The sequence below is a fragment of the Mirounga leonina genome, unplaced genomic scaffold, assembly GCF_011800145.1.
Source record: "Mirounga leonina isolate KUSES-001 unplaced genomic scaffold, KU_Mleo_1.0 Mir_175, whole genome shotgun sequence".
Taxonomy (NCBI): Eukaryota; Metazoa; Chordata; class Mammalia; order Carnivora; family Phocidae; genus Mirounga; species Mirounga leonina.
In genome coordinates, this window is record NW_023270453.1 from 27307779 (window position 1) to 27320523 (window position 12745).

Here is a 12745-nt window from a genome sequence, read left to right on the forward strand (position 1 = left end):
TGCTATTCTCTCCAGATTGAGAGAGAGGGACTGTGGACCCTGTAAATTCACTTGGCGCCCAGCATTACTGGCTAAATCAAGACCACTATTCAGGCTGCAAGAAGAGACAGAGCAAGTGTTCGTTACACAAATCAATTTGGTCCAAAGTACATCGCAGTGGGTACTCAACCATCGCTCACATAATATTGTCAACTTAATCAAATAATGCCTCGAAGACACTCAAAAGCTTTTCTCTCTGAGAAATAACTTGATTGGTGGAGGAGGAAGAAGCAGTTGGCTATTCAAAAGGACACTTTTTATTTATCACTGTTAAGCACTTTGGGCATGGAGGGGAGGAAGCCCGTAGGAGAGGAGGGATGCTAAATATTCACTAGGCTGTGCTGGGAGAAAATCGTGCTGGTTAGCGTCCTGTCTTGGGCATTGGATTTCGACACCCTTGTGGCAGAATTGGGGATGCTCATGGAGAAAAAAAGAAGCTGGGCCCAAACCTCTTTCCTGGGATGACACAATAAATATTTGTTGAGCACACATCATGTGCCACAGTAAAGGGCCTCAAAAATGATTCAATATAGTGTTTGTCATTGGGATGTTCATATTCTAGTAGGACAGAGAAGGAAGTAATCTGATACTAAAAAATATATATGGTTAATAAGGGCTCAAGAGAGGGGAACACAGGACTCCAGGTGCTCAGAGGAAGCATCTGAAGCAGCCTGGTTTGGTTTGATTTGGGCTGGTTGGTTGTGATAGAGCCCTATTCACAGAGCTCATCACTCCGTTCCAGCCCCAACTGAGAGCACAGGCAGTTAGAACTCCAGTGAATTTCACTCTGTGCAAGTTGGTGGCGGTTGCCCTCTAGGGCTGAGCTGTCTTTAGACTTCACCTTGAACTTGAGGGGACATTGAGGGCCAAAATATGGATTCTTCTGTGGCTCTACCATCTCCTGGCTGCGTGACTTTGGACAGGTGACTGACTTAACCTCCCTGAGCTTCTGTTTTTCAAATTGTTATGGTGATCAGTGGGATAAGGTGTGAAAAACACCTTGCAGGATACCAGGGTCATAGTAGGACCTTAGCAGGGTTTTACATTCAATACCCGATTCTAGACCCGTTAGCCAATTCCACACTGGGCTCATCAGCAACCAGTGGATGGTAGTATTCGGCATCAAATGTCTCAACTCAGGATAGGGGAGAGGCGAATGACCTCACACCGCAGTGGTTCTTATCCAGGGGTCCGTGGATGTCTGTGTATCCTTCAGGGAGTTTGTGAACTTCAAATTCAGAGGCTCCAGGGATTAGGATATTAACATTTCGAAGGGACCATTATTCTGCCAGCTCTAGGTATCTGTGGAGCCCATGGCTGGTATGACTGAGGAACTGGATTTTTAATTAAACTCAACTTTAATTAAAATTTAAACACTGACACTTGATTCCATTATTAAAAGCCTTTTAGGTGTGTTTTGAAAATCTTGGCTATTCAGCTGTTAATTTTTCAAAGTCTAAATATAGATCAGGTATTTCCAATGAAAATGTAGTGCCCATGTTGAGATGATGAGTCATAAATACAAACTATATACAAAATCTCAAAGACCTGGGGGAAAAAAGGAATTTAAAATATCACTTACTTTAATTACATATTGAAATAACAGTTTTGATAAATTGGATTAAAATAAATATATCCTTAAAATTAATTCCACATGTTTCTTTTTACTTTTTTTGAAATGTGGCTTTTAGAAACTTCAAGACTATGTATGCGGCTACTATTTTATTTTATTGAATGGGACTGCTCTAAAGTGCATGACCACCGTCCTTGGACTGTATCTAGTGCTGTGTTGTGAGTACATGTGTTTTTAATTTCCATCATGCATGGGAGGAAAAATAATTTTCCCGGTGTTCTTCTAGGTTCTTGGCTAAAACCCCCCATGATAAAAGAGAGATTAACAGGAGACCAAGAAACAGGATCTTAATAACATGCAAAGCTCCTGTAGACATGGGACCTACGGAGGAAAGACCAAGTAACAAACTGGAATGACCCAAGTCACCGGCTTAAACACCATCTCCAGCTAAAGACAGAAGATGTTGGGGGGCAGAGGAGCCAGCAATGGGGAGGTTATCAGGAAAAGCCCAGTAAACAAGGGTGAGGTTGTTCTAGATTGAGGTCATTGTCTTGTCTTTTGAAGGGATTCTAGAAATTTTCTAGAACTTTCTCTTCCTGCTACCTCCAAAAGGGAGACACCCCTACAAATGGAGACTTTCCTTTTAAATGTAAATTTCTCTTACAAAACGATAACTTCTACTCTTTTCAGAGCTTCTCCTGTGTCTGCTGTTTCTCAAAAATAATCATCCCAAAATAACCCTTATGCCAAAGAGGCATATTTTGGGGTGGCAAAATATAATTTGGTACCATTCTTGTTTTATTTCTTATGGTTGTCTCCCCCACTACAGGCGCTCAGCCCTGTGCTTCCAAATCTACGATTTCTCTCTGAACTCTGATTTCTGCTGACAGCTTCACCACATTTTACTCATCCGTCCTTGTGATGGTCACTTGTGTTGCCTCCAGCAACCTGGGACCACAGACAACTCTGTGATGGGATCTTTTATCCCTACTTGCACCTCAGGTGACAGGCTCAGAAGGGTTTAAGGAGCTGGGCTAGTATGTGACGGGACTGGAGTTTAGCTCAGAGATATCCAGCTCAGAGATATCCTTTGCCTGTGCTCCCAAGATGCCTGGTCATCCCCGAAGGTGGCACACAGGTGAGCTCAGCAACGCCCCATTGGCTCAGAGAGGAGACGTGGGCGGGGCCAGACTCTCAAAGGCACACACAAAACCATGCGGATTCTCTCCAACAGTCATCCCTGGATTGGTCGATATCAAAATCCAATTTCACCAGGATTAGCCTTGGGTTGCTCAGAGCTATTCATTGAATTAGGAACGATTATAGCAGAGGGAGCCCCGCGGTTCTTTATTAAGGTCTTTGCGGAAGCACTAAGTGATCTTCAGGAGATTAAAGTGCCGGTGGTGTTTTCTTAACATTTATAACCTGCGCCAATATCTGGGGAGTTTGTTTATTAGGAAAAATTCTGTGGCACACATCCTGCCTCCTAATAGGGCCTTCTAACTGGGCCAGAGCACAAGCTGGCTTTGCTGTCCTAATGAGCTTATTTGGGAACCTCTGCCAAGTGCTGCCTGGAAACCCACCTCTTGAGGTGAATGGACTCTTCATTCATGTGGGGTCCTGCGACCCTGCGTGCGTGATGGGGAGGTGGCATCTCCGAGTTGTCAGTATGGGTGGGCCCCAAGAAACGGAGAAGGAAAGCGGATGGTTGTTAACACTGCTAATAATAGTAATGATACGTATTCCCTATTCATTCATGGGACTTAACTTTCACAAGACTTTGCTTTTGTTATCCGACTCTGAAGGATCCAGGACAGATGGGCATTTATCACTTCACCCATATGCAAACTAAGATCAAGAGCTGTGAACTCAGCATTCATGCAGCTCACTTGTAGCAAAAGCCATAGGTACTCGCTGAGAACTTGCCATGTGCTCTGGCTTGCAGTTCTAGTCGGTGCAGTTTTGTCCCCCAGGGAACATCTGAACCGCAGAAGATAGTTCTGGTTGTCCCACTGTTGTACAGGGGGTGGAGGCCAGGGATGCTGCTCAACATCTTATGGTGCAGGGGACAGCCCCACATCAAAGAATTAACCAGCCCCAATGTCAGCATTTCTGGTGCTGAGAAACTGCCCTAGGGGGTAGGGACAGAACAGTGGATGGAAACTCCCCATCTCTGTCCTCATGGACTTCATGTTCTGGTGGAGGAGATAAAGAAACACCATAGAAATGAACAGAAGCACGTAATACAAAGGCAAGAAGTGATAGGTGCTATGAAAAAAGCGAACGAGCAGGGAGACAGGAGATGCTGAAGCTTTAGATGAGGATGTCTCTAATGGGTGCTGTCTTGGCAGAGAGCTGGGAAGAAGGGGGCAAGCCACATGGGCATCTGGGGTGCGAATTTTCCAGGCAAAGGAAGGATAGGCGTGAAGCCTGAGGAGGGAGCATGCTGCATGCGTGGAAGGAGGAGCCAGGTGGCCAGTGAGTTAGGAGCGGGAACCTCAGGCAGCAAGGGGGTCTGGGCCAGAGCGTACTGAATCTCCCAGCCCAGGATGAGGGTCTGGACTGGAGGGTTCTGAGAGGGAAGGTGCCCTGGCCATTCTAATTCTACCCTCTAACACCTTTGTTTTCTCAATCTCCTCTCATCTCTGAGCAAGCAGACCAGGAGTAATTTGCTTGGTCTTTATGTTCTACCTCCTGATCTCCCAAACATGGTTATGAGGCACCTTTTCAATTCAGCTAGGTCCCACTTTTAGAGCCAGAATGATACTTTAAAAGAATCAGACACAGATAAATCAAGAGTTCTTCTTCCAGCCATTAATTCCAAGTAAGCCTTGACACGTACCAGCCTTGAGGGATGTAACTACCAACCAGGTAGCCCCCGCTTTTCGGTAATACACATTCGAGATGTGCAATTCCCTTAGCAACTTCCTCAGCTTTTTCACATGACTTTATTTTTGTCCTTAGGAATTTCACGCTGTGCATTTGCCATGAGCTTCACCAACCTTCTCGGGGACGCTCTAACTGCTTGTCCATCTGTGTGAGCTACAGTGCTAGGCTCAGGGAACCTGCAGCCCTAGCCTTGTTTTTAGAGTGTTGGATGCCTTTCAGGAGGCTGATCGAGCGCCTCTCAGCCCAGCTGAAGGGGGGTCATCACATCCAGGGGGAGGTGCACAAAGGCAGCCCAACAGCCTAGGTTGGGATGAAGGGAAGCCTCAAGTCTCTCTTTAGACAACTCATTAAAGTTCCCAGTGTGACAGATGGGAGCCTGGGACAGCTCGGACAGGGACATTCTCTCTTCTTCTAGACCTGGTGTGAGACCAACCCCTTGGAGAACCTCATGCCACCCTCAGTGGTAGAAAATGCATCCACTTCTTGATAACAGCTATTCATTCTACGTGCACTTCCGGTTTGTTTGCTTGTTTAGAAGAAAATTGTAGTGGGTTGAATGCAGCCTTCAAAACATATGTGCACGTCCCATCCTTCGTAAACCCACGAATATGACCTTGTTTGGACAAAGGGTCCTTGCAGATGTAATTAAGTTAAGGATCCCAAGACAAGATCTAGTGTGAGCTTTAAATCCGATGACTAATGTCCTTATAAGAAGAAAAAGGCAGAGGGAGATGTGAGTCCCAGACACACAGAGGGAAGAAGGCCATATGAACGTGGAAACAGAGATTGGGGAAGTGCAACTTCAAGCCAAGAGGTCACCAGAAGCTGAAAGAGGCAAAGGTGGGCTCTCCCCTAGAGCCTCCGGAGGGAGTGTGGTCCTGACAGCACCTTCTCACCTTCACTGTAGACATCTGGGCCCCACAACCATGAGGGAATCCATTTCCGTTGATTTTAGCTAGCATGTCTGTGGTAATTTCTTAGCAGACTAATATAGGGACCTAAAATTCAGGCTTGTCCTGAATATGTTTTTCCTGACAAATTCCAGAAAAAGGGAAGGGGATAGCTCTCACCCCAATATACCAATATGAGACTCTGTGAGGACCATTCTGGAAGGTCTCACCCCTCCCTTGCCCCAGGCTCTGGAGTCAGCCTCTGGATCCTGATATTCTCCTCTTCCCTCTCCTCTTCATTCACCCACGATGTCAGAAACGCTTTCGGTTTGTTTTCCATTTTACATGTTATCTTTAAAAATTACTTTTAATACACAGGTATTCCAACAAAACAATTTATGAGCTTTTGTACACATGCCCATGCTACAAAATGATTAATTGAGCGTTGTATGTTTTTATCAAAGGAAACAACGCAAAGATTTCTCCAAAGTCCTGTTTGACTAAAGATGATTAATTTTAATTTTCACATGAGCAGCATAATGCTATTAATCATTTAATATGTTTAATCATAATCTCTGTAATTCCTAATTAGGTTTATTAAGCTGAAACATCCAGCAGTTATGTACAAATCCAAATCTAAGTTTCTTTCTCGGGATGAGAAGGAGCTTGTTTTAATTTGCATTTGAACAGCAACCTGTAACCGGAGGGAAGAAATGGGCTGTAAGCTGGGGTCTCACCTGCTGTGTCTGCAAACCTAGAGTCTTAGGTCAGAGTACTAAGACCCCAAGTGCACGATTCAAGGACATCTCTGGGCCTTGGTTGTGTAACCAAACCTCATGTTACCAGCAGAGAAAACACAGTTCCCTGCTCTGTTTGGGCGTGGGTGTTATAATATTGTATTTGACTGTCACTTGAAGATGCAAAGTGGACCGTTCATTCATCCTTCATTCATTACTTTATTGATACACTCGTAATACCTTAACCTGTTCAGTCAGTGACTCAACCAGCCATCTGACCTGCGTTTACTGTTTGTCGGCCATGGCTCAGCCCCATTGTCTCATGCTGGTCACACCACACCCCGCAATGATCCATAAGTGGCTCCTCTTAGTTTTTATCATGAAATATACTTTTGCTCTGCACACAGGGCCCTTTGTGATATAACCCCCACACACCCCCACACTGTGCTGTTCTGTCTGCCCTTCCTTCATGTGCGCCCACCCACCATGACACTAAGGGGCCCATGTACTCCCCTGAATCCAGAACCTGATTTCACCTCTGCGTCTTTGCCTGCGCCTTGCCCTCTGTTGGTACAGCGTCAGCCCCCTTCATCCCTTCTGTTAGACATCTCCCACTGAAAACGTAACCTCCAGAATTGGCAGGGCTCCCAGAACATCCAGCTGTGCGGCATGTCCCTGATTTAAGTTTACTCAGCCCTCTGTGACTCACTCTGATCCCAGCCTCACAAATGTCTCTTTCCTTCTTCTTTCTCTTGCACTGAACTGGGAACAACGTGTGTTGGGAGGACTAACTTACGTGTCCAACACATAGTAGTTGCTCAGTAAAAACGTGCTTAACAAGCGAAGGAGAACCTTTCCTTTGTATGATTCCTGAGAGAGGCTTTCTTTCTTCTTGTTTTTGACATTTTAAGAAAAAGTGACCATCACTCTAAAAAATTCATTGCCTTCCATTTATTGAGTTCATGTGCCAAGAACTCTGCCAAGCTGGCCTATATTACTGCACTAAGTCTTCACAGAGCCTTAGAAGGTGTGCACGATTATTATTATTATTACTCACTTTCCAGGTTAGGAGACTGTCACCATCCTCCTTATTCCACTCCAACAGCACAGACAAAACGACCAAGGGCAGTGTTGACATTATCATGACGTAACACTTCAAACTTGCAGAGGTCATCCGGTGGGAGTTTTGATTCCAAACTGGCTTGGAAGAGTAGTGTGCCAGCTTCTGGGAAGTCTTGACTTCAAAATGCAATTCAGGGGTTATTAGGAAGGAGAATGCAAATGAAGTCTGTCAATAAATACAAGGATTGGCAAGAAAGTCACTAATTATGGCCATTTTATTGTGGTATATATAACATGTAAACCATATTTATATAAGGCATTTATATTTATATGCATATATAAAATATATTATATATATATATATATATTTCACTTGGTGAAGTTGTCTCCTCTGTGTCTTTGTTATCTTACACCTGCCTGATTGCATTGATAGTTTTGTCCCAGTTAGTTATATGCTTCTAAATTGTTTAAAAGTAGGTGAGGCTGATTCTTCCCTCGTAAATTTGATGGGCTTCCACGTAGGTTTTCCATTACGGTTTTGGAGAAGCAAGTAACTGATGTGGATGTGGCATCAACTGCCACCCAGAGGCAATAGATGCTAATTGCAGAGAAAGTATCCAGAAGCATCTCGAGAACCAAGAGTATGGGCGTGGCTATCATGGTACCAAGTGTTACTGTAACTTTCCTGCCTATATATGTGCTGATATAATATCATGTTGTCCGGGCTTTTATTGTGGCAAGAGTGGGAAGCAGAGTAATGAGTTATGCTAATAGCATAGCCTTATCGACACCACTATTGTCCATAGAACGTTCCAGAGATGTTCTAGATCCTCGTTGTCAGACATGGAAACCACTAGCCACAGGTGGCTATTGAGTACTTGAAATGTGGCTAGTGTGAAGGAAAAACTGGATTTTACATTTTACTTAATTTTAATTCAAATTTAAATAGCCACAGGGGGTCAGCTGTCATGGATAGCAGAGGCCTGCACAACCAAGAAACGAGAAGGTAAAACCTTAAAAAAAAATAAAATAAGTAAGTCAATCAGATGGTTACTTGGACTGCAGAACACCAAATAGCCTTCTCAAATGTTTTATTCCATTTGCTAATGTTTTATCTGGACAGTTACAACAATTATGCAGGCGTATCTTAAGATTTTGGACACCTTTGATTAAGGGATGCACCCTCTCCTACCTTTAACGACAGGTTAATCAATCAGTCTGATTGCCTGTTAAAACTCCCCAACACCTCCACACCAACTACCCCTCCCCTTGCTTTATTTTTCTCCATAATGCTCTCCTTCTACCAGCTCCATATTTATTTACTAATGAGCTTATTGCCTTCCCCCCACACACCCCCATAAGAATTATGTTCCGTGGGGGCGGGGAGTTTGTCTGCTTTGCTCACTGCTGAATCCCAGCTCCACCTTGGGCTGTCAGGGAACGTTCAATAAATACTTGTTGAATAAACGAATGAATGGATGACCCAGCAGCTCCTTCCTTGTCCTTGTTCCTTTGTTCCAGCATTTTCTTACCATTTAGGAGAAGCTAAAGCACTTTGGAAAGAGCACACAGGTCCACTCATAGCCTCTTTACTCTTGTCCTTTTAGCAGACAGATGACGCGGCACCAACAGATGGCCAGCCCCAGACACAACCTTCTGAAAACACAGAAAACAAGTCCCAGCCCAAGCGGCTGCATGTCTCCAACATCCCCTTCAGGTTCCGGGATCCGGACCTCCGACAAATGTTTGGCGTAAGTAGAGCGTTTCTCCTCTGCAGTGTCCGCACTGGGGTCCCCAGAGCCCTTTCCTCCTCATGTAAGTTCTGGTATTTACACAACACAAAAGTTCGATGTTTACATAGGGAGGGAAAAAGGCATTTTAGATCCTAGTCGGTGGGTATATTGTGACCTAAATCTCTTCATGATTTTAGTCTAAATGTCTTTGTATAGGTTCACCATGGTCCCGCTTTGCCAAATGGTCTTCTTCTAATTAGTAACTGGAAAATCAAACAGAAAATGAGCTCCCAGATAAAATAGCATTGAAAGAAGCCCACTGATGATCCCAGATCAAGTGGCCCTGGACCCTATGTCACAGCTGAAATAAACATTTTGTGTCCTTTGGGTTCTTCTCTCTTTCATAGTTGCCAAAGTTATCATGACATATTCCTGCATACCTCACTCTTTCCCAGGCACTGTGCATTTAAATTTCAGAAGCAGCGCTAGAGAATAGTGACTTCTGCATAAAGCTTCATTGAAAAGCAAAACAAAGGAAGCTAGAGATTTCTAAGTCTGACTTGCATCCTGCAGTATACACTCTTCCGCAATTAGTGACGAGGATTCAGAAGTTCTTACTGTGATGTTCTCTGTCACAGATGACAGCCTTGCCCAGCTACCATGATTGAAACCCAGAGCAGGGCAGAAGCCACCATCAACCCAGAGAAAATAGATGATAGGGTTGCTTCCTCATGGGACGTGATGACTCAGATTCTTTTTCTGGATGAAATCTTGCACTGTCCATCTTGGAAAGGAATGAGTTAGCCACGTCTTGGGCTCTGAAGGACAAAACTCTGACAGGGCTTAGATATCCTTAGTGGGTGTTTTGTTTTGTTTTGTTTTTTGCAAATGTAGTCAGCCTGTTTGTCCATGACATCCATCCCAGCATTGATGGGAGGTTTCTGTGGATTCCATGAACAGAACTACATCCTTAGCGTTTGACTTAGAGTAAAGGTTGGCCGCCTGGAGATTGGTCCTCTAAGAGTTTGTGGATGGATGCAAGTATTACAGAAGGAATAAGAAGGGGCCAAATTTTAATGCCAAACCCTGGGCCAAGTAGACCTCATTCCCCCTATGCAAAGGGATGCTCTGGTTCATGACTGCGATTGTGGGGTTAGCTGGTATGCACCTTCTATTTCTTTACCATGCATGATGTTTATCAAGTCCACATCTGACACAAAGGCAGAGCTAGCGTCCTAATATTCAGATACCCAGACTTGAATCCTGACATTTCAGAGGAAAAGGTCAGCTTCTGCACTTTTATCTCTCTCGTTTGGTAATAACCTTGAGTTGAGCCCTCTAACTCTTGCAGAGTAGAGATACCCTCGGGCACTCTCAGGTCAAAGATGACTTTGAAAAGTGCAGAGCATTCAAAGTGAAAGTGGAGGTTAAGTGTGTATAAAGCAGTGAGACCAGGTTTGAATGATGGGCAGCCAGAGGAATTAGATTCCTCTTGCCACGTCAGGTTAGAAAGTCTTGCTCCGCAGTCCATCTTTACTCATCAGGTGTCACTGGGAGGTTGGCTTTGAATTTGGCCCTCTTAATGATCATCCTGGTGCTCTTTTATGGTGTCACTCACTGCAGCCCACCCTCGCTCCCAACCCCGAGGGCGCTCTTCCCTCCCTGGTCTTCTCCGTTATCTTGAAAGTCACCGGAGGGCTACACAGCCAAGTCAGAGAGGTATTGGAAATAATCCACAGCTGGAACTCCCAAAGACGGCATCCTGCTTGCATGGATATCTGAGCCTCTCTTTTCTTACAGGGCGAGGGCAAGTGGTGCACAGCAAGGTCTTGCCAAATATTGAACGTACTACCCAGTTGTCAAACCATGATCAAAATCCACTGGTTTCAGAGCCAGTTTTTGTAAAAGTAAAGATTTCTAAGCAACTGACATCGACTTGACCAGATGATAGATACGCTTAGTATCAATTAAGAAAATGTGGCATACATTTCAGTAATATTGAAATTAATTTCGTTCATCACAAACAGCATCTGTGTTCGTTTTAAAAGTATGCAAGATTTTTTTTTTTTTATGAGTTTCGGCTATAAAAATTTGGGGGCACATACAGATTCCTGGATTCTTTGTAATAATGCTGAGGCCTCCTTGGTTTACAACCACTGTCCTGAAGAAATGGAACTTAAATACTAAAAATCTGTTCTTCCCAACCAAGCATTGGTGGTGGCAATCCCATTCTGGTTATATGATACATTTAGTGGCATGAATCACATTGAAAGGCATCTGTAAACATTCTGATTGGCTCCCCACACTCCAGTTGAGAGAATTAAGTGTGGTTTCTTCTTGTAGGTCATACTTACTGTAAGAAATGACATTTTGATTCCAATTAGGTCTTTTCCAAGTCATCTGGACATGAGATCTCTTCTCTCCTTTTATTGCTATATTTTGCCTTTGCCTCTTCACTTTGGCTGGGGCTAGAATGGGGGTTATTACAGAGAAAAACCCTCTCAAAGATTTTGGGCTTTTCTCCTTTATTTCTTTTGTTAAATGCAGCCATGGGGATTTGAAACCCAAACCAAAACAAGACAAAAAAGGAAGCTCCTTTCTCCAACTGCCTAAAACCTAGCTGTGCTCATAACAACTTTTGCAACGATTAATAATTCAGAAGTTTGCAATTTCTGCAGGCCTAATGGTCACTGCAGGTGCCTCACATATTTGTGTTTAATTTGTGGCTTCAGGGCCCATTCGTTGTGATTCTGGTTACCTTTACTCCACCATGTTCTTCAGTACTTGAAATTCTTTACTTCCTCCTCCTTTGAAAGCCTTCGTTCTAGTGTTTGCCATTAAATCTTCTAACTATTCATAGATTTTCTTTCCTTCCTTCCTTCCTTCCTTCCTGTCAAGGTGGAACATTCCTTGGTCAAGAAGTTACATGACCACAGTAGAGCCCAGAGTCTTTTTACAACACCAGTTGGGGCGTGAGTGAACAGATCAGAGGCGTTGGTTCTAGATGTTTCCCTGAAAGAAATATTGGTTCTGGCCTGGCTACTTCATTCTTGAGCTCTGTCCTCTTTTCAGGGAGCATTCATGAGGGTGTGCATCCTTTATGTTTGAAATCTTAATGATCCCATGAAAGGAATGGGTGGATTTCCACCAAATTGATTATAATGGCTTGCTCTTGGACAGAACGGTTCTTTAACCTAACATTTAAAATTTACACATATCTGGGTTTTGGGTGAGAGAGGTGGTTATAATATGTCCAGACCACTGACATGACACATTGCATTATAGAACTGTTTTCAGAAGTAGCTACTCATCGAGTGTAGGATTCAAATTTGCACAATACCCTTGTTGACATCTCAGCCTTGCTTTTGTAATCAAAAGCCTTGCTTTTGATAGAGACCCTCTGGGTATGACTATGATCTATGGAAGTCACTCATTATTGTCACCCCAAAACAGACCACATGACTTTCAGAACATACAAAAGAAGCTTTCACGGTCACCTTTTTAGTAATAACATAGAGATGCCTGAACCTTTGGCGTTAATGCCAAATTCTATGCACCGTGATGTTATAATGAGTGAAGCCTTTTTTTTTTGGACCTGGCATGGTGCCTCCCATTTCTGCATTCCAAACATGAAGCCAACCCTAAGAAAACTGATATGATGCCTTTTCTTCGCCTCTGTGTGTGCTCTTTGAACTAACCTTTACTTTCATGTTTTATGCTGTACCCACGGAGCATCTTCCACAGTTTTTCAGAGAAATATTATTTGATCAGAGAATGTCTCAAAATGCCTGGTATGTATGTGCCCCAGTGCATGCCTAGAAG

The 12745-nt window shown here is 43.8% G+C and overlaps 1 protein-coding gene across 6 annotated transcripts in view; it reads left to right on the forward strand.

Annotated features, from left to right (window-relative positions):
- Positions 1–12745, forward strand: part of RBFOX1 (RNA binding fox-1 homolog 1) — a 334649-nt gene that overhangs the window by 200379 nt on the left and 121525 nt on the right. For all 6 annotated transcript variants that reach the window (XM_035022228.1, XM_035022232.1, XM_035022226.1 and 3 more), the window contains one exon: positions 8798–8941. In XM_035022228.1, coding sequence (XP_034878119.1) covers positions 8798–8941 — 144 coding nt within the window. The remainder of the gene's footprint in view (positions 1–8797; positions 8942–12745) is intronic.